At 35.4% G+C, this 22,643-nt stretch overlaps 1 protein-coding gene across 1 annotated transcript; it reads left to right on the top strand.

Moving 5' to 3' along the window:
* The first annotated feature begins 18,142 nt into the window (after positions 1-18,142).
* Positions 18,143-21,874, top strand: LOC127789292 (ankyrin repeat-containing protein At5g02620-like). Its single transcript, XM_052318167.1, has 4 exons — positions 18,143-18,330; positions 18,564-19,097; positions 19,437-19,846; positions 20,779-21,874. Exons 2-4 carry the CDS (start codon positions 18,764-18,766, stop codon positions 21,655-21,657), a joined length of 1,623 nt encoding a protein of 540 aa, XP_052174127.1. The 5' UTR covers positions 18,143-18,330; positions 18,564-18,763; the 3' UTR covers positions 21,658-21,874.
* The last annotated feature ends 769 nt before the right edge of the window (positions 21,875-22,643 follow it).

Below are 22,643 nucleotides of genomic sequence, written 5' to 3'. Positions count from 1 at the left end.
ATTTTTGTATCTGTCGACTATCAAGTAAGGATAGTCGACTATGGCTTTTCATCTGTCGACTATTTTTGTTCATAAAATTCAAAATTTTCTTCACATTTTTGCAATAGTCGACTGTGCATATGTATCTGTCGACTATGGGATTTTTGTGTTATAAGATAGTCGACTATGCGTTTTTGTCTGTCGACTATGTTTTGTTTTATTTGTAAAAATAGTCAACTATGCATTTTCTTCTGTCGACTATGTGTTTTACAGAAAGCTTCCAACGGCTAGTTTTTCAATCTCAACGGTCACAAACGGCTACATTTCTCTTCAATCTCTTGGGAAGCTTATAAATACAAGTCATGGATGATCAAGAGAAGGCTAATGGATGGGAACGAGTTGATCTAAAGAGTTCAAATCATTTTTACTCGAGCTTATAATATTTGCGCCTTCACTGTTGTATTTTCTCTCCAAAGCTTTGTTGTTCTATCATTGTAAATTTATTATTAAGCCTTGTTTTCATTGTGAGAGAACTTGTAACTAAGAGTGTTAACTCTTAGCTTATTTCTTTCATTTGTATCGTTGTTATTTTCCTAACTTGTGTAGCTAGAGGGCCCGTTTGAGTGGGAGGTTGTATTTCCTAGTCTCGAACTAGAGGACCTACTCGGATTGAGTAGGGGGTTGATAGTGGATGGTTAGAAAAATCCTTAGTGAGGAGTTAAGGTAGTGGATTAGACTTGGGTTAAGCTGAACCACTATAAATCTGTGTCTTCACTGCCCTTCATTCTTTTCATTATCCTCACTTGCATTGAATTTTTATTTTCAATCAAAATGATTTCAAAGTTTTAAATCAAGTTTTTAAAATAACCAATTCACCCCCCCTCTTGGTGTGTGTCATAGCACCTCCCGTTCTAACAAGTTTGCCAATGGGTCGGTGTGGTCGTGTCGCCTTTAGAGAGATTGCATTTTTCCCGGTTAGGGCTAAGTGCTATGTGGGATTCTCTTAGGCTGGGGCATGTCGGGATTTATCGGTTTTATATATGGTTTTGCATATCTGCCTGAAAATGTTTTTGAACTCTCACTTAGATGATTCAGCATCTAATTTGGACTATGTCCCTGGAATATTCAAACGTTCCAAGTGAATGCAGTGGCGCCAAGGGAAAGAATGTCATCGAGATGTAGCTGCTATGTTTAGTTTTTGTAGGTTTTTGTCTATGATTACGATGTTCAGAGGTTATGTAATACTTTGATATTTTCATGTGAAACATCGATTTGGTTATTGTAAAAGGAATTATCGGTTATATATCATTGAGGTTTCGATCTTGCTTCCACTGATGTGATTGATAATACCCGTCTTAGTCTATTAATTATTAAATTTTGATATGCTAAGAAGGTACGATAGGGATTGTCGGGAAATGATTATGATAAAGGTATGTGTATCGAGAGACTTATGTTGTGTGTTTGATGTTGAAAATATATATATATATATATTCCCGAAATCTCGAGTCAACGCTCGCTTGGGAAAAGTGGGGCGTTACATTGGCCATCGCATCATCACCAACTTCTCTAAATCCATTGCGGTGGTTATTGTGGCCCTTCTGCTACAATCTTTCGTGATTACTTATACCACTGCACCAAATCATACTCTCAATGCCTATCAAGGCCTACCAACATCAGCAAACTGATTTTTAATTTTATGATTTCGTGGTAAGTGTTGTTAAAGCTAAAGTCAACAATTCAAAGGGAGGATGGAGAAAAGAAGAAAAATGAGCCAAGGTGAACAATTAAAAGGCTAAGAAAAATTAGGCACAAAAATAAGACAGCCATTAAATATAATAAAAGAGAAGAATTGGAAAAGTATACGGCAAATGACTGTTGCTTTTGAAATTAAAGCAGCAGCCAAATTGAAATGTCCATGTGGCGTCTATTTTTTTTTTTTTTTTAAGAAGTGTTCCCTCATTTCGACACCTACCTTGAATTAGAGAGCTGGCAACCAGCTCGTCACAATTTGGGAATCTATAAATACAGAACCCCCCCTCTTCTCATTAGTTTGTGCAACACAAAGGAGAGTAGAGAGAGAGTTAAAGTGAGAAGAAAATTTTTTTGGGTGTAATTGGGTTGTGGTCTTGTGAGTAGAGAGTATTTGTAAAACACTGTGTATATTTTTTCTCGTAGTAAAAATACTATAGTAACTCTGTGGATGAAAAGAGTTTCCTGAATCACGTAAAATTCTTGTGTTCATCTTCTATTATTTCGTCCTTATTTTTTACTTGTGAGTCTCATTCTTTCTCTCTCATTCCCAACAATTGGTATCAAAGCTTGACTTGGGTGGTGATATCTACTTATTGTATGCTCTATAATTGTCACTATAAAAGTGGATTCTTCACATCAGAAAATAAGTTAGATTATTAATCACTCTTTGGAAGATACTAAATAATGTTCACATATACAGGGGTATTATTCATACGTACAATTACTATTCAAGTGAATAGTGGTAGCTATAGTGAATCAGTGAGATTCGAGTAGGAGCAATGGCATCTGAGAAGGATTCATACAAGATTGAGAAGTTCGTGTTGGGATTATATAGATCTTATCATATGTGCAGCGGAAATTAAAATTTAGTTTGCAGGTATCCCGTTTTTCAAAAATTATGGTTAACTAATTGGAAACAAAAACGAAAGGTTACCTCTTTTGATGAAATCCGATTTCACTGTCAGATTTCCCTCCGTTTAATCCTCCAAGTGTAGGATGTCGAGTTGGTCCACCCGAAATCACTTCTATCCAAGAATTTCAAAGAGAATGATAAGTAAAGAAATTTTTCACAAAAATTTCTAACTTATCTCTTTGGATTCAAGAACACTTCTTCAAAACTCTCTCAATCTTCAAGTGATTCAAGAAGACTCAAGTGAAGTAAATGAAGAGATGGAGAGCTTATATATACATTAAATGGGTTGGGCTTCTCAAGCCCATTCCATTTAATGTAATTGGGTCAAGCCCAAATCATTTAAGTTAACTTGAATCCAATAGTGCTATTGGGCCAGCCTAATGTGCTAGCAAAAGGCCCAATCCAATTAATGATTAAACAATTATATTCATAATATAATTATTTAATTATTCTTATTTATCTTATAAATAAATGCACTATTATTAGTAATTATAAAATTACTAATTTATCTATTTACTCTTTGAAAGTGATTTCTTTTTGGGTGGGACTTCTAGGTTCACAAATAAATTGGCAACAAGAATAATCAACAATTAATTCTTGTAAATCACAAGTGACATCTAGCAATATGTCATGATTATCCAATTTATTGTAAAGTAGGTATTATGAACCTTTTACTACGTTACCATGCAATACGGTCCCTCTATCATCCTATATCCCGACAAGATATGAGATCATGGTCAGTAGGCCGAATCTCTTAATTTGGTCATATGACCAAATCCAAAATCAATCTTGACTAATTATGACACAACCCGTATGGAACATATTCCATCGTTATATTACCTCAGCCAAGGATTTATCGTCAAGTGATTACTGGATCGCCTAAGATATCTTCCTCATAAATCTCGAGGTGATAGATTCTATGTCTGATGTACACATATCTCATGTATCATTGAATCAGGCACATAGATACGTATGATTATCCTTGATTAGAACAACCACATAATATCGCTGATATCCTAATCCACCAATATACAGATATCTGAGGTCTAAGGACTAGTTGTAAAAATCGCAGCTAACATTAAATCATTGACCCGTGAGAAATAATCCATGTGATTTAATATTAACAATCTCGTTCAGTGAACTCGTTCTTGTAACGAGCACCCACTCATCTTCCTTCTATATCTCATACAGAATGGCACGAGACTCACCAACCTTATCTTTCAGTATCTCATACTAAATAAGGAAGAAGACGATGTGCTGGCCTTTACAAGTTGCTATTATCCAGATTAGGAATTCTACGGCCAGGAATATGTTTATAGTATAACGAACTGTGGATTATTCGTAACTCGAATTCTTAACGCTTAAGAATGGTATCCACTCCTTATTATACTAATGGATGTATGTTTTATAATTTAAACCATATTGCAATTTAAATAAAACATAAACTTGTCATTTAAATAATATTTAAAGAATTATAAGATCGAGTCCCTTTGTGTCACTAGAATTGGTCTTTAGGGCTCATATCTAACAGTTCGATGGTACGAACTTTAGATTTTGGAAGATGCAAATGGAAGATTATCTGTACCAGAAAGACTTGTACTTACCATTGGACACGAAGCCGTAGAACATAAAGGATGAGGAATGGAAGGTGTTAGATCGCAAAGCCTTAAGGGCAGTTCGTCTCAGTTTGACGAGATATGTTGCCTTCAATGTCAAAGATTAGGATACAACTGCAAGACTCATAAAAGCTCTCTCCAACATGTATGAGCAGCCTTCTGTAGCCCATAAGGTATTTATAATTAAGAAGTTGTTTAATTTAAAGATAGATGCTAGAAAATGGTAATTTCAAAGAACATCTGAACTCCTTCAATGAAACCAATGATCAATTAAAGTCAGTGAAAATTACTTTCATCAATGAAGTTGAAGCTGGTGCTACTAGTTGAAGCTGGTGCTATTCTTAGTACGATGCCCAAGAGTTGGCAATCTACTGCACAATCAATTAGTGCTTCTTTTTGGAAAAATAGAATGGTATTCTCAGAAGTAGTAGACATGATCATGATGAAGGAAATCAAAAGGAAAGAAGAAGGTTCCTCAACTTCGGCATCAGCTTTGAATGTGAAGAGCAGAGGTAGAAACAAATTCAGAGGCAATCAGCATGGTAAATCTAAGTCAAGGAACAAAAGATCAAAATGTAAGAGCCGCCAATTCAACAAAGGTGAAAATAATATTAAATGTTGGAATTGTGGAAAAATGGGGCACTTTAAATCTAAATGCAGAGGTCCAAAGAAAGGAAACAACAAACAGGCCAATGCAAATATCGTGTCAAATGATTCAGATGATGCTCTCATATGTTCTATGGAAAGCAAGACAGAATCTTGGGTGCTAGATTCAGGGGCTTCATTCCATGCTATCTCAAATAGGGAAATGTTCGAGAACTATGTCTCAAGAAATCTAGGGAAAGTGTATCTCGATGATGATCAGGCGTGCAACGTCCTTGGTTAAGGAGTAATATAGATCAAACTAAATGGATCTGTATGAAAGCTGAAGAACGTGAGACATGTACCCAGTCTAAAAAAAAATCTAATTTCTATTGGACAATTGCTGGGAATGGGAGAGAAAGAAGGAGGGTTACAAGTAAAAAATAAGGATGAAATAATAGAAGATGGACACAAGAATTTTACGTGGTTCGAGAAACTTCCCTACTTCTACAGAGCTACTACAGTATTTTCACTATGTGAAAAAATATACACAGTGTTTTACAAATACTTCTACTCACAAGACCACAACCAAATTACATCTAGAAAAATTTTCTTCTCACTTAACTCTCTCTCTCTCTTTCTCTCTTCTCTTTTGAGCTACACAAACTAATAAGAAAGGGGTATGTATTTATAGACCCCCAAATTGTGATGAGCTGGCTGCCAGCTCTCTAATTCAAGCTTGGCGCCGAAATGAGGGAACACTTCTTTAAAAAATAAGGTAGGTGTCGCATGGACATTTCAATTTGGCTGTTGCTTTAATTTCAAAAGCAGCAGCTATTTGCTGCGTGTTTTTCCAATTCTTCTCTTTTATTATATTTAATGGTTGCCTTGCTTTTGTGCTTAATTTTTCTTTGCCTTTTGTTTGTCCACCTTGGCTCATTTTTCTTCTTTTCTCCAACCTCCCTTTGAATTGTTGACTTTAGATTTAACAGTCTCCCACTTGAAGACTAATTTCAATCTGTCTTCACACCCAAATAATGCAGTAGCTCATTTTATTCTCAAAGACCAATTAGAGTTGTACACAACTCTAATTTCTCAATAGTGATTGCCTTAGTTAACATGCCAGTTGGGTTTGTGCTGCCTTGTATTTTCACAAGCGTTGACACTCCATCCTCCAACAATATTTGAATAAAATGATAACGGAGTCTTATATGCTTGGTCCTTGAATGAAATGTTGAATTCTTGGCCAAGTGTATTGCACTTTAACTGTTATTGTGTAACATATTCATTTGTAGTTTGAAACTCATTTCTGCTAACAAACCTTGTAATCGGATAAACTCCTTGAGTGCTTCTATCACTGCTACATACTCTACCTCAGTTGTAGAGAGAGACACAATCCTTTGCAATTGAGAAATCCAGCTAACTGTTGTAGTCTCCATTGTGAACACATACCCATTTGTTCTGTAAAGCTTTCTTCCTGGTTGGTAGCTTCGCTAACTCCCAAGTCTGGTTTAATTTAAGAGACTTCATCTCATCTTCCATTGCAAGCTCCCACTTGCTCGCATCTTTTACCTCTCATGCTTCATTATAGCATTCAGGTTCTCTTCCATCTATCAGTAGCAAATAGCTCAAGTACTTCCTATTTGGTACATGCAGTCGACTAGATCTCCTCAACATAGGAATATGATCCTGTGGTTCTTCAATAACTTGTCCTGTAATTTCCTTCTCTTGTGGATTCTGACATGTTTTAATAATGATACTATCTAGGACATTATCGGGCTCAAAGTAAATAGGTTTTGGATCTTGTGGCCTAGTGGACTGTAATGTGTCTATATTTTTATACAAGACATTTTCATTAAAAACTATATCCCTGCTTCTAATGATTTTCTTATTTTAGTCATCCCAACATCTACAACCAAATTCATCATCACCATAACCAATAAATGTGCATTTAAGTGACTTGGCATCAAGTTTATTCCTAGAATTATCACTAATATGCACTTAAGAGACACAACCAAATACTTTCAAATGTGAAAATCTAACCTATTTTCCAGTCCAAACCTCTTCTGGTATTTTGAAATCTAAGGTTGTTAATGGACTGTGGTTGAGTAAGTAAGTTGTCGTGTTGACTGCCTCTACCCAGAACTACTTAGGTAACCTTGCATGTAAATGCATGCTTCTGGCTCTCTCAATCAATGTTATGTTCATACGTTCTGCTATGCCATTTTGTCGTGGTGTCCCTAGCACAGTCCTTTCGAGCTTGATCTCGCTCTCATAACAAAAGTTTTTAAACCCAATGTCTTCATATTCTCCACCATTATCAGAACTCAACTTTTTAATCCTCAAACTAGTTTCATTCTCCACCATCGCTTTCCATCTTTTAAATGCTTCGAATACCTTAGATTTTTGTTGATAAAGTATACCCATACTTTCCTAGAATGATCATCAATAAAAGTAATAAAATACTGCTTACCACCAATAGATGAAACTGTCGTTAGTCCCCAAACATCTGTGCAAACCAACTCGAGCTTTGATGCCTTCAGAGTTCTGCCTACTTTCTTGAAACTCACCCATTTTTGCTTTCTAAAAATACAACTCTCACACAAATCAATATCCACTGATTTCAATCTTGACAGTTTCTCTTTCGAATGCATGACTTTCAACCCCTTTGCACTTATGTGGCCAAGCCTTTGGTGCCACATATTTAGATCTTCTTTACATTCTACAACTGGAATAAAGCAACTTTCATCCATAGTTGTGTAAAGAGTTCCATTTTTCTTATCTCGAGCAACAGTCATAGCTCCCTTCGAAATCTTTCAAGTGACTCTAACAAAAGTTATTACATAACCATCTTTTACCAACTGTCCAATAGAAATTATATTTTTTTTAGACATGGTACATGTCTCATGTTCTTCAGCTTCCATACAGATCCATTTAGTTTGATCTATATTACTCCTTGACCAATGACATTGCACGCTTGATCATCACCGAGATACATTTTTCTTAGATTTCTTGAGACATAGTTCTCAAACATTTCCCTGTTTGAGGTAGCATGGAATGAAGCCCCTGAATTTAGCACCCAAGATTCTGTCTTGCTCTCCATAGAACATATGAGAGCATTATCTGAATCATTTGACACGATGTTTGCATTGGCATGTTTGTCGTTTCCTTTCTTTGGGCCTTTAGATTCAGATTTAAAGTGCCCCATTTTTCCACAGTGCCTTCTTCTTTCCTTCTAATTTCCTCCGTTATGATCATGTCTACAACTTCTGAGAATACCATTTTATTTTTCCCAAAAGAAGCACTAATTGACTATACGATAGACTACCAACTCTCTGGCATCGTAGTAAGAATAGCATTGGCTTCAACTTCATCAGCAAAAGTAATTTCCATTGACTTTAATTGATCATTGGTTTCATTGAAGGAATTAAGATGTTCTCTGAAATTACCATTTTTTGGCATTTTTAAATTAAACTTCTTCTTAATCAAAAATACCTTGTGGGTTGCATAAGACAGCTCATACATGTTAGAGAGAGCTTTTATGAGTTCTACAGTTGTATCTTGATCTTTGACATTGAAGGCAACAAATCTCGTCAAACTGAGATGAACTGCCTCTGAGGCTCTACGATCTAGCATCTTTCATTCCTTGTTCTTCATGTTTTGCAGCTTCATGTCCAGTGGCAAGTACAAGTTTTTTTTGGTATAGATAATCTTCCATATACACCTTCTTAATTTTTCACATAGTGAAAATACTGCAGTAATTCCATGGTCGTATAGGAGTTTCTCAAATCACGTAAAATTCTTGTGTCCATCTTCTATTATTTCGTCCTTATTTTTTACTTGTGAGTCTCCTTTCTCTCCCATTCCCAACAAGTGCATGATCCTCAATGCTAGTAATTTCGTTTTTTCTAAAAGACAAGAGGCAGGGTATCCTGTAGTAATTTTACTGGAGGCACATGCATTTTATGGGTCACACGATGTTTTCAAATTGCTGAATAGCCGGTCTGCTTATGGTAAGGCTGCTTAGGGAGCCTAATGGCTGTTCTAGATTGTCATAAAGCTCTCATTCAATCTACTCTAGCCTCTCATGGCATGCGGATGGTTCTTTTATTGCTTTAACGCTTATTCCTATGCTGGATTCTAACATGATTCTTATCAGTACTTCGATGAAGCTTATATACTTGGATAACCAGAAGACAGGATTGGCACGGTCCAAAACCACCAACTAACATATGGTCAATATCCCGGCCAAGGGGACAGCAAAGCCCAGTCATTTGACACACAATCTCTTTCTCTATCTCAATGGTTCCTCCACTGGAGAAACATCTGCTCAGAAAACAGCGTTATGAACAGAACAGGTGCTTCTTTTGTTTGTCTGGCATGTTTGCAACAAACACACTACTTAGCCTCTTGATTTTTTCAATATGTAGTTGCTCACTCCAGATCGATGCTGTGTTACGGAATCCCACCTTATTTGTAGGCTGCTTTTTTACAAGATAATTAAAGTCTGGGAATGGTCATGCTAGACTTTGGTATTGAGCTTTCACATTCATCGACTGACCATACAGTGCAGAAGCCAGAATAGATATCCGTAAAAGTGAATTTGATTGACCAAGTTCATTTTAGGGTAAAACTTCATTCAGGATATTGTGGTTCTCAATGTGATTTACTTTTGATTTTAGGGTAAAACTTTGATTGACCAAGTTCATTTTATATCTATATATATAGCTACCGTAAGCTACTTTTAATTGATATCTCTAGTTTTATTGTTGATATATATGTCATGTCTTTACGAATTATCTTTATTCCTCATGATTTAAATCTAACATCAAAGACATTCTATTTGGGTCCATGACCTAATCGAGGGGGTGGTTAAAAAAATAAAATCATAAAAGCTTAAAATGTTAACCACATTATATGTTTGTAAATTAAATTTAGTAGATTTCGTGAAATTAACTCTTATATTTAGCCATGGTAAAAGAAATTAATTATCATAATAAAATTAATAATGTATTTTTTTCAAGCATGTGACCAATATCTATTCATTTTTCATTTTCTTAAAAAAAAGGGGTGGGGACTAATACTACTATTGTGTTATAGGTAAAAGTTCATTAAAAGACATACAAAATTCAAAAGTTCAAAATATTTTTTTGGGCTAAAGATAACTTGACCCAAAAGCCCAAGTTATGTGTAAATTTCCCCATAAATGGGGGGTTTCACACCAATACCCAAATTAGATAATTCTCATATTTAAAAATTTCTTTGAATATTTCAAAAAAGAGAACAATTATTCATAAAAAATTTTAATTCTAAAAAAATTTCAAAATATTGAAATAAATATCATTCATAAGAATTATAATTCTAATGGATTCCAAAATGTCATAATCTTAATCTTAATGGGTTCAAAAATGTAAGAATTGTAATCATAATGTGTAATACTCCACTTTCTCGAGCATGTTATAAACTGAGACAATTCTAGAATAATAATTTTTTTTATTTAAACAACGACTAAACCATATAATTGCTCTTATCAATTCTAAAATTTTCATATATTTATCTTAAAAGAGAATCATCATATACATCAAATGCGGAAGCTAGAATCGAACCTGACATCTTAACATTAATCATAAATCAACTCTTATATCACCGTTTCTTGAACTTAATCCTTAATACAATGCTATTCATCAATGGAACATAACTTCATACATAACATAAGTTCTCAACCAACATTAACCCTAAATAGGGTTATACATTATCATTCCTCAAACGTCAACCATAAATTATATCTTACATCATTGACTTTCAAAACGTTCAGAGTACAAAGTAGCAGAACTTAAATACATGGGCTACATAACATCATTCAATTCATCATTCATTCATCATGCACTTTGTTAAGTGTCATTTCATGCCTCATTCATCATCGTATCTGCTACAATCTCGATCTAAAACGTTTGAATATTCTAGGGATATTACCCGGGTTAGATGATGAATTATCTAAGTTAGCATTTATTTATAAATTTGCATGCGTGAATGCAAAATGCAACAATATCCTTTCCACTTGGCCATTTGAGCCGACAAGCCATTAACAACTTTCATACTGACCTAAGCAGACGTAACAACTTTCATACTGACCTGAGCCGACGTTGCTTGTCCGTACTCTCAAACATATGCAATGCATGATGGATGGTAACATTTATGTGTGTATGCATCTCAACATAACATGTCAACATGCCAAAACATACTTTGAAGCATACATCATATCAACATATAGGCATATTATTTCAAACAGTAGGGCATGTTTTTAGAAAATACCTTTCATAAATAAATTAAATTTGAGAAAACTAGCTTATCTTTGAAGTTTGCTTAAGTCTCGAGAAGCGTGCTTTTAACCAAAAGTGTGTGACTGCCTCGATTTACGTGCATCATCTCAATTTGCATGTCAACCTCAAAATTCGCACAAGTCGCTTCAACTTAAATCTCAAACCACCCTAATCATCATATTTATTTAAATAAGCATTAAAACCTATTTTTTCTTAATTTCTTGTATTTTCTTTATTTTTCTCTCTATTTCTTCCTATTATTCTTCAATAAATCCGAACTAAATATTCTCAAATATTTCACTATAGAAATTCATAAAATAATATTTCTGAATTTTTGAATTTTTTTAGGAATTTTTTACTCACCTTGACTTAGCCTCTCAGGCATCCTCAGTATGTGTGCCCTAACCTTGAAACACGTGCAAATCCTCGATTTTTGCGTACCACCTCGATTATCTCACAACATCGCGATTCTCGTGCACTGCCTCTATTCTCGTGCATTGCCCTGATTCTCGTGCTCCACCTTGATTCTCGCACCCTACCTCGATTTTCGTGTACCGCCTCAATTTTTGTGCACCACCTCGAAACGCAGCCCAAATAGTTTTTCTTGCCAAAAATCTTCGAAATATTACCGAAACATAATTTCTTATTTTTCTAAAATTTTCTAGAAAATTTTTGGAATTTTTCTTTTATTATTTCTATTTTCTTTCTTTGTTTTTTTTTTCTCTTTTTCTTTTTTTCTTTCCTATTCATCTTCTTTATCCTTTAGCTTCCCCCTACGTACACGAACCAGCGCCTCCCGCGCAATGGCGGAGCCACACTTTGGCCAGCGGGGCCTTGGCCCCAGCTGACTTTTTTATTTTTTTTATTTTTTATATATATTACTATAGATAATTATAATTTTTTATAATTTGGACAGGGCTAAAATTATAATTTGGTCCGGACTAAAATTCTTTCTTAACTCCGCCACTACTCCCACGGCCTCCTCCGCTCTCCACGAGCGTCGTCGCCTGCCTTGCCGCCGTCTTTCCCAGTTGCCACCGATCGCGCCGACCTCCGCCCGCACGCATACACCACAGGCCGAGTTGCCTCGCGGCTATGGCCGGCCTCCCTGTGCGTTGCTCGCAGCTCCTGCGAGCTAATGTCTGGCCAACTTTGACCCCCTACGGCCGTCGCACCGACCTTTATTGAGGCTTCTCACCCCTGCTACTCCACTGCTCGCTGTTGGAAGCTTGCTGCTCGGCCTTCCTCTACTTGCTGGCTACTCGCTATGCTCGAGCTTGCGGCCATGGCCGCTTGGAGCTTGCTGCTATGGCTGCTTGCGGCTGCAACGAGCACCAGCGAGTCATCTCTAGCCCTCTCTCTCAAACTCTCAATCTTCTCTTCCCTGTTTCGGCCCTCTGCTCTTTGTTCTCATTCTTGTGGCTACTCTCTATATTTTTATTTTCTTAAGTCTCCCATTTCTTCTCTTATAAGTATATATATATATATATATATGAGGTTTCCCAGAAACTTCCTCCAGCTTACTCGTATACACAACATCCCAATCTAACAACCCGTAAATCAGCCCCACATGCCTCCATTATGCAACTTTTTTGTTCCTCTTGCCATCACACGAGCACACACACGGCACACACACACACATATATATATATATATATATAATTGTATATTATATTATAATAATAAAAGATTATACATTTAAATCTCACTTTCCATCTCTATTTCACTTTGCCAATTCCCTAATTGCAATTTTATCCTCAAATGACAAATTAATTTGCGTTACGATACATTAAATCCTAAATTAATAATTTCAAACTTACTCGATAAGGACAATTTCGTCTATGCACCATCACCAGACATTTGTTTCATCCTAAAACCACTTCAGGGTTGATCTTTACGAAAAAACGAAGCCCCCTTAGGTTTTCGTTGACTTCCCGGGAGACTCCTATGATAATTCAGTTTTTCAGCTTGAATCTAAGCTGCATTTTAACTGTACCAAAAATCGTCTCAGTTTCGATTCCTTTTAATACCATAAATTTTATTTTGGAACGCTCATTGAGACCATATCATTTTTTATAGCCAATTACACTCTGGGGCATTCCCTACAGTCAATTCGACGATTTATTTTGCTATTAAGCCAACTTTTGATATTTTAATTTTACTAAAATTACGTGGCAACCTTATGCTGAAACAGGGTCTTACATAATGGGTTTCAGAATGTTAAGATAAATATTATCTATGAAAAAATCTTAATGTTTGGTTACTTAAGATTACTCCATATCCCTCTATAAATAAGTAGGCACTTATTTCAAAAAATGTACGCCTCTGAAACTAGTTTCAATATAGTCTTCATAAGTTTTAGTGTTTAACTTAAGTATTAGAGTGTTTACGTAGTGACTTCCTCGTGCCCTTTGATTGTTTTCCTTTTGTAAATTCAGGTGACTTAACGGCGACGTTCTCAATCAAATAAATTTATTATTGTATCTTAGCAACAATAATTGGCACCGCCTATGGAAACGTCTAAAAAGTCTATGAATGCTACAACAGCTCTCACACAATCTCAAGCCACAAGAAGCCTAATCAAATCAATTGGGAAAGAAGACATTACACGTATGTGATAATCTTTTTAATAGTTTGCTCTTTTGTTTAATATTTATGCATTGCTGGATCCCTCGACAACACACGAAAAAGGCAAGCGCATCCCTTGAAGTCATTATGTTGTTCACCAGCCCAATTTTTAGTCTTGGCACATATTTTGGTTGTGAACGTAGATAAAACACCGAATCGCGAAAACAAAATATAGATATTCTTTTTAATTGCGAATGTAAGCCTTACGCCGAACCGTGAAAACAAAATATGAATATTCTTTTTAATTGTGGACATAAGCATTATGCCGAACCATGAAAATAAAATATGGATATTCTTTCTAATTGCGGACGTCAGCGTTACCCCGAAACCGCGAAAACAAAATATGTAAAAAAAATTTAAGTGTAAATGTAGGTGCTACGTCGAATCACGAAAACAAAATATGGATATTCTTTCTAATTCCGGACCTAAGCACTACTCTAAACCATGAAAACAAAATATAAAAATTCTCTCTAAGCATTTTGCCCACAATTCTAGCAAGCATATACACACGAAATTGGGAGCCGCAACATTATGACAAAAATATCATTAAGATGTCTATAATGTCGACAGACGAAAAACTCACCTCAAACGTACATGACAAAAGTTATTACCAACAAGACCGTTAAAATGTCTAGGGGTCAATAACGTCAACGAACGAAAGACTCATCTCGAACACACGTGACAAAAGTTATCACCAAAAAGTTTGTTAAGATGTTTGGGGGTTGATAACGTTGACAGATAGAAGACTCGCCTCGAACACACATGACAAAAGTTATTACCACCATGATTGTCCAGATGTTTGGGGGTTATTTGCATCAACGGACCAAGGACTCACCTCAAACACATGCAAATATTGAAGATTGTGAGATCGATTCAAAAAATTGAAACGCGAGGGCGTGAGAATGGTTCAAAAAATCTAAGTACGAAAACACGAATATGGTTCAAAAAATCAAAGCGCAAAAGCAGGAGAATAATAGAAAAACCTAAGCACAAATGAGCGAGAACAATTCAAAAAATAAAAAACACAAAAAATTGTGAGAACAATAGAGGGAAAACCTAACCTCAAAAGCGCAAAATGTGTGAAATCAAATTAAAAAAATAAAAAACACAAAAGCGTAAGAACGATCTAGCAGACTAGGATTACCCAAAATCAAAAGCAATAAATGCCAAAAATCGAAGTGTAAAAAGCACGAGAACGATCTTGAAAAAGAGAAATGAAAGAGAAACAAAGGCAAGGCACGACATAGTCTACTCTTTCATTCGAGAAACTCAAATAAAGAAGTAGAAAGCAATTGTTATATCATAGGCAAAATCCCAAAATATCTTTTTGGGCTAAAGGTGTAAATTTCCCCATAATTGAGTGGTCTCACACTAAAGTGCAAATTAGAGAACTCTGACATTCAAAAATCTTTCTAAAGATTCTAAGAAATTGATAAACAATTATGCATAAAGAATTTTATAATATTAAAATAAACATCATTTATAAGAATCTTAATCTTAATGGGTTCCAAAATGTCAGAATTTTAATCCTAACGGGTTAAAAAATGTAAGAATCGTAATCTTAATGGATTTCAAAATGTCAAGATAAATATTATCTATAAAAATCTTAATTTTAAATTATTTAATATTACTCCATATCACTTTATAAAAAAACATATACTCATTCTAGAAAAGACACGTCTTTGAAATTGATTTTAATACACTCTTCATAATTTTTAATATCTAACTTAAATACTAGAGTGTTTACACAAAAAAAAAAAATTATATTATTTAATTATTTTATTTTTTTTATAAATTCAGATGGCTTATCACGGTATTTTTAATTAAATAAATTTATTATTATATTTTTATAAAATTTTATTTTATTGGAGAACCCGTCCAACCATCATGGCGGTTCCATAAAGCAACAGAGTTTTTATGCAAATCCGCGTCACGAAAAGGGCCAAAATGGAGGCGGGCTGCGCTCGCTTGACCAAGCTTTTTTTTCTTTATTATTTATGTATGCCGAGTCAACTGCCCCTTCCTTCCCTGCGGCTGTGGAATAATATATGTTGCTTTGATTTTTATATTAATATATTATATTATATATTTATATTACACGACATATAATCTAAAATATTAATATAATATTTTCGAATATTATAATCCAATCCAATCATATCATGCCACGCTCAAGAAGAAGAAACGCAGTCTCTTTTGCTCTTTGATTTTCTTTTAAAAGATAATAATAATAATAATAATAATAATAATAATAATAACAATAATATGGTAAATCTAGTTGGTGGGTATTCATCCAATCTGTAAATGATTTGGTCATATAAAATTAGGGTCTTTTAGAGTTATAATTTGTAACTAAAGAATAAAGCTCGGAATGAGAATAGATTTGTTTGGATTAGAAACCCTTCTCTTTAACTAACTAAACAACCAACTAGTTAACAATAAGTTTATGAAATTCAATGTTTATATTTTTATTCTTTTAAAAAAAATATATGAATAGATAAAAAAATTGATAACAAAACTAAACAATATTTATAAATTTAAAATAATTTATAAATTCTTTTAAAAAAATATATAAGTAATGTTACTTGTACATTCAGGTTAACATTCGTATTGACATCTCATTAATTAATTAATCATTAATAAAGTATCAATTTAATAATAATTTATTTGTATAAATAAAATTTTTACATGTGGGTTTACAGGTGATTTGAAGGACGATTATGCCTCTTTCTCTCATTTCTCAATAACCATTTTGTCTCTTTTCTCTCCAGCAACCTCTCATCTCTCTTCTCTTCTTTTCATAGTCATCGTCGCTGTAACCGACCATTCGTCGCCAACTCTCTCGCTGTTGTTCTTTGCCTCAACCGTCTGGCCTGCTCTTGCCATTGCTACTGTCGCCTTGTCATCTCACCATTGCATTAGGGCGAGGGGATGACGAGAGGCGAGTCGGTTGCCAGAGAATGCAGCGACGAGGCAGCTAAGGCAAAGAACGACAATGAAAAGGGCAGCGACAGGAAAAATGAAAGAGGAAAGAGACAGAGAATAGGATAAATAAAAATGTAATATATCACAATATTTTGATGTCAAAATATTACTATATATCTTCTTATATACTCACTTATCAAACTCCCCCCAATACAAATAACATGGCTGATCAATTTGACTGTAAAATTAACATTACTCCATATATATATATAATTTCGAAACAATTAGAAGCTCTTAGCAAGGAACACGGTTAACTAACCCTAGGGTCCAACTATGGTTGAGATTGGGGTGGGTGGTGCGTTCCTTTTCACGAGTCTCAATCAAAAATCATACATTGCACCCAAGAAAGTAAAATTTTTCTTGCGTTCACACCAATAGATGGTGATGGGTGGTTGTTTTTCCTGATTCCTGCTTTGTAAAGCCATTGACCTTCGGAAAGCCAACGCCGCAGCGGCAGCAGTAGCAGTGAGGGCAGTAGTTTAGGCTGGCCGTCTGGTGGATTATTAGATAAAGTAAACTTTAATATATCTCCAATTTCCTTTTCCTTTGTGTGTTTAACACAATCACACGTATGGCCTTTCAGCCTGGCCCGACGCGGGTAAATGTGAGAGGACAGGCGCGGGCTCCACTCTCCTTTCTCCTGCCTGCTGGCTCACGTTTGACAAAATTTAACGCCAGCAGCAGCAACACAACACAACACAACAGATCTGATCTATTCTATCCTATCTATCTCTTTTACGTGTTGTTGATAAGTAAGTCTTAATGATTGAGGCTGTAGAGTTTTTACCTTTTGTTTTCCTCTTTAAAACAGAAAATGACATTAATATTCTTAAAAAAAAAATACATCCGGATTGCACGGTGTTAATAAACTGTTTTAATATGGTGAATGTGCTTTTCGAGACCTTGATTCTTGCAGATAGGTCTATTATCTAATTAATTAAAAAATAAAATTGAATCAAATTGAGATATTAATTTAAAAAATTAAATTTATTGACAATTAAAAAATTGAATATAAACTGTATAAATTAAGTTAAAAGAATATAAAAATTTGAAATAATCTATAAAAAATATATAAAATTAAAAAAAATATCATTTTATAAATATTAAAGCAATATCATTTTAAAGTACAATCATTTTGATTAGTTCAATTCTTTCACCTAAAAAATTGAATCATAAATCAAAAGTTAAATTTTTTAAAAAAGTTAATCAAATAAAATCAATGCAAAAAATAATAATAATAAATCAAACTAATAAATTTAATTGATTCAGTAAATAGTAGCCGGTAACTCCACTCCTGCCACTGGTTACTATTTTGCTACGTCAGGAACCAGTTAACCTTTGTGCGGTATAAATATTGAATCTCACGTTCTGCGGGTATGATTCCCATGTTCTTGTCTTCCCCAACATGCTGGCTCGCTGCAAAAAAAAAATGATCTTTGTGTTTCCCTTTATAGATTGATGCTCTTCAATTCCTTAACGAGTTAACTTGATTCTTCACTTACCGCTTCGCGAGATGGATTGAGAGATTGGAAGGTTACTCCTCCCCAAACCCCAAGTGAGTATCTGTAAATTTCTCATGAACTTTCACGCTGTACTGCTGATTTTTGATCTTCTGGATGTTAACCCAGTTGCGCTGTTCCCTATCCCTTCGTCACTGGCTTTGAATAGTTAAAAAACCTAAAGATTGTCTTCTGAATTTTACATGTTTGGTTGAAAATTTTTACTTCTTTTTTTTTTTGGTCCCGTTTCCCATGGTGGTGATGATTCAAACGGTTGGACTATGAACAGGAAAGAAGCTGGGTATTCGTGTGGAGAGAATATCGAATTGTATGGATATCCTGAATTTGACATTTTGAGTATTGGAAGTCAAAACCTCTCTTCTCATGTTCCTCATGTGCAATAGTGGGCCAGTTTATCTTCTCTCCTTTGATGCGCAATTCACAATTTGATACCTCAAGAAGGGGAATCTTTCAGTGAAATTGAGTTCGATGGAGGCTCCGATGAGGCAGCAGAGCTTTGGCAGGAAGAAGATGGTGAAGCAATTGACCGGGAAAAAAGAGGACACCCCTTTGCATTCAGCTGCAAGAGCAGGGGACTTGAAAGCGGCTTTGGGGATACTCACTAGTACAGGAGATGGAGAGTTGAAGGAGTTTTTATCCAAGCAGAATCAATCCGGTGAAACTGCCTTTTATGTTGCTGCTGAATATGGTTATACTGATTTGGTGAAGGAGATGCTGAAGTATTATGATGTTTCATCTGCTGGCATCAAAGCTAAAAATGGGTATGATGCCTTCCATATTGCTGCTAAGCAAGGAAACTTGGGTAAGTTCGTAAAGAACATTCATGCTGTTCCTAAAGTTGTGATATCCTTGAGTTATCAAAATCAAGCACTATTTAAACGTGTTGCTGCTGCATATGATGAAGTTGAGAAAAAATTAATTCTATTCTCTAACTGAACTTTAATGATGTGACATTGTTTTCAAAATTCATTGTGATAGCAATAAAAATTGTGTATTTGAGACTTCTGAACATTTTAGTGAGTACTTAAAATTCTTCCCTTACTTGGTGTTACTACCAGCTTCTTAATATTAGCAAAGATACATAATTCATCCTCAGTGTTGAATATTTTTGTTAAATTTTTTATATGTAAACATGTTCCAGAGATATTGAAGATACTCATGGAGTGCAGTCCTGATCTTTCTATGACATTTGATCAAAGCTACACCACACCTTTGCATACTGCTGCAGCACAAGGCCACATTGAAATAGTTAATTTTTTGTTGGAAGAACAAAACAGCCTGGCTACCATAACCAGAAACAACCTTAAGACTGCCTTGCATTCTTCTGCAAGAAATGGACGTTTGGAGGTTGTGAAGGCCCTCTTGAGAAAAGAACCAGGAATTGCACTGAAGATTGATAAGAAGGGGCAGACGGCTCTGCACATGGCAGCTAAGGGGCAGAGTGTTGAGGTGGTTGATGAGCTCATTCAGTTAAATGCTGCTTTGATAAAAATGGCTGACAACAAGGGCAATTCTCCACTGCACATTGCCACTCGAAAGGGTCGTTCACAGGTAAATAACTGAACATTCCCCTTTGGATACTGATATAGCCATGGAACCACAACAAATTCATTCTGGGAGGACTTGATCAGAGTTCAGTTTTTATATTTGAGGGCGTGGACCAAATGTTTGAATGCAGTAAGTTAATGACATACAAAAAAGTAACAGCCGAATATCAAATTTAAGTGACTTCTTGGTCAAATAAATTTCTAATTTTTGTAATTGCTAGCATATTGATGGTGAACCAACATTGCCATCTCCTTTTGCTGCTTATTGAAGTTTGGTTGAATTTCCTATTCTTCGTGTTTTTCAGTTACCATTACTATATCACCACCCCATAATTAGGAAGGAGCTAAAGTGCTGATAACAACTTCTAAGTACTTGAAAAGCATGTCTTAACATTTGCTGTAAGACTTATGCAAATTGGCATAGAAAAAGTGTCAGTATAAACAATGTCCTCAACTAAAGATTGTCCCTAAAGAATTCTGGAAACAGCAGTGCCAGGACCCAAACAATGCCCTCATTTTTTTCCCCAACACACAGGGAAAACTCCATAGTACATGCAGTAATCCAGTCTTATTTTGTTAAGAGTATGAGAAGAATATGGGTAATAGTAGTCATGCCAAAGTCTTCATTTTTGCACAAGTTTAAACACCAGGAAAATTCTTGCAACTCAAACTGCTATGTATTTGTGATAAATGTTATTGTGCAGATCAGTTTCTACTAAAACATGATATAAGATGGCATGTCATATTCTGCATCTACCTCTACTATACAGATTAGGAACCTGTTGCTACAATTGAAATTTGGAGCATGACACAGTCAGATGTCTGCTATAAGCCCAATCTGCATCGAAGCAGCTAAAGAATTAATGTTCTTTAAGAAAAGATTCAATCTCTAGATAAATTTTGAAGTCCTCATATTGACCCTATGCTTTTCTACAGATTGTTCAGGCACTACTAAATCATGAGGAAATCGATAAAGACGCTATTAACAAATCAGGAGAAACTGCTCTTGACACTGCTGAGAAATCAGGGCATTCAAATATAGCAATTCTCCTACAAGAGCATGGAGTTCAGAGTGCAAAATCCATAGGGTCAAAGCCTAAAGCAAGTTCAGCCAAGGAATTAAAACAAACCGTAAGTGACATAAAACATGAGGTGCACAACCAGCTTGAGCAAGCATGCCAAACGCGAAAGCGTGTACGGGGTATAGCTAAGAGGATCAACAAAATGCATGAGGAAGGGCTCAATAATGCTATCAGCTCCACCACAATTGTTGCCGTTCTTATTGCAACTGTTGCCTTTGCTGCCATTTTTACTGTCCCTGGCCAGTATGTTGATCCCAAAAATATTGGTCCTAGAAAATCTCTAGGAGAAGCAAATATTGCTCCCAACACAGCATTCACAGTATTCATCATATTTGACTCACTTGCTCTCTTCATATCTTTGGCTGTTGTGGTTGTTCAGACATCAGTTGTAGCTGTAGAAAGGAACGCTAAGAAGCAAATGATGGCTGTTATTAACAAGCTAATGTGGTTGGCTTGTGTGCTCGTGTCAGTGGCTTTCCTTGCCATGTCCTTCATTGTTGTCGGGGATTCCGGGAGGTGGTTGGCATTTGGAGTCGCAGTAATAGGTACAATTATCATGACAGCCACATTGGGGACAATGTCTTATTGGGTGATTAGGCACCGAATCGAGTCATCCAATTTGAGAAGTAACCGCAGGTCAGCAAGGCGTAGCAACTCACAGTCATGGTCTGTGTCGGTGGTATCAGATTCAGAGTTTTCAAACAATGAGTGTAAGAGGGTCTATGCACTTTGAGGTTCACTTATAGTCCCTTTTTGAGCACTTGGTTAGCATTTCTGACAGTCTTCTGGTTTTTCCCTCTGTGTGTGTGTATATATGATTATAAGATAATCCCACACATTCCCTTTCCTTTTAAGAAAGTAATTGTAGTTGCCAATCAAGTGCAATGGCACGTAACAAGTAACAGAGATCTGTAATATCTTTTTCCTTAATTTAGCAATTCTTTTTTCTAGCTCTTTAATGTCTTTTAGTTCTGGTTCCTTCTTTATCTTGTTCGCCATATTTTCAGCTCGCATGGTCTTCCTTCCAAAAGAAGAAATACCAGTGTACTTTCTTGTTGGCATTTCATTATTACGGTGATGGTTAAGCCTGAAAAGTTCTTGTATATTTATCTTTTGCAAGTTCTACATTGGATATATTTCTGCTATAGAAATTTTAGTTCTGGTACGTAACTGTGGTTTATTTCTCACATATTTCAATAATAGTTTCTTTTTTTTATGCTATATCTCAAAAGAAATTATTATTTTTTATAGATTTGTATTGTCAATTGACTTCTTGTGTCACCCATTTTAACTTGGTTAGGATAAGGTACAGCTCACGATGATGATGAGATAAACATCTTAGTTAGAATAAGACACAGTTGACAATGATGATGACATAAACATTGAGAGGTTTTTGATCATTGAAACATCTAGCTCCGACATCCAACTTTTTGGCTTCCTTAAAATGATTCTAGCACCATCTTCAAGTGAGCACCCAATTCTAATCTGGCTTCCCCATAGTTGGTGCTATGTACGGTTCCTAGACTGTAGTTGAGATCATCTTCCAAATCATCTTATTACACTATCCCTTTTATTCAGCTTGTCATCAATTGTATTTTGGCGGGAAAGTTGCTCCCCTCAAGTTGGGACTGGCTAAGAAACATTACCATGATCTTTGTCTTCCTCAATTCTCATGCTGTTGAAAATTTATGAGTTTAAATCCTTTGTTTACTGATATTT

This window comes from Diospyros lotus, chromosome 13 (genome assembly GCF_014633365.1).
Source record: "Diospyros lotus cultivar Yz01 chromosome 13, ASM1463336v1, whole genome shotgun sequence".
NCBI classification, from domain to species: Eukaryota; Viridiplantae; Streptophyta; class Magnoliopsida; order Ericales; family Ebenaceae; genus Diospyros; species Diospyros lotus.
This window is presented reverse-complemented; position numbering and strand designations above follow the sequence as displayed.

Bases quoted from the DNA above. Each gene is read 5' to 3' on its own strand.
- LOC127789292 (XM_052318167.1), top strand. From the start codon at position 18,764: ATGGAGGCTCCGATGAGGCAGCAGAGCTTTGGCAGGAAGAAGATGGTG. The intron at 19,098-19,436 runs GTAAGTTCGTAA...AACATGTTCCAG, and splicing joins TGCTAAGCAAGGAAACTTGG to AGATATTGAAGATACTCATG. The intron at 19,847-20,778 runs GTAAATAACTGA...GCTTTTCTACAG, and splicing joins CTCGAAAGGGTCGTTCACAG to ATTGTTCAGGCACTACTAAA.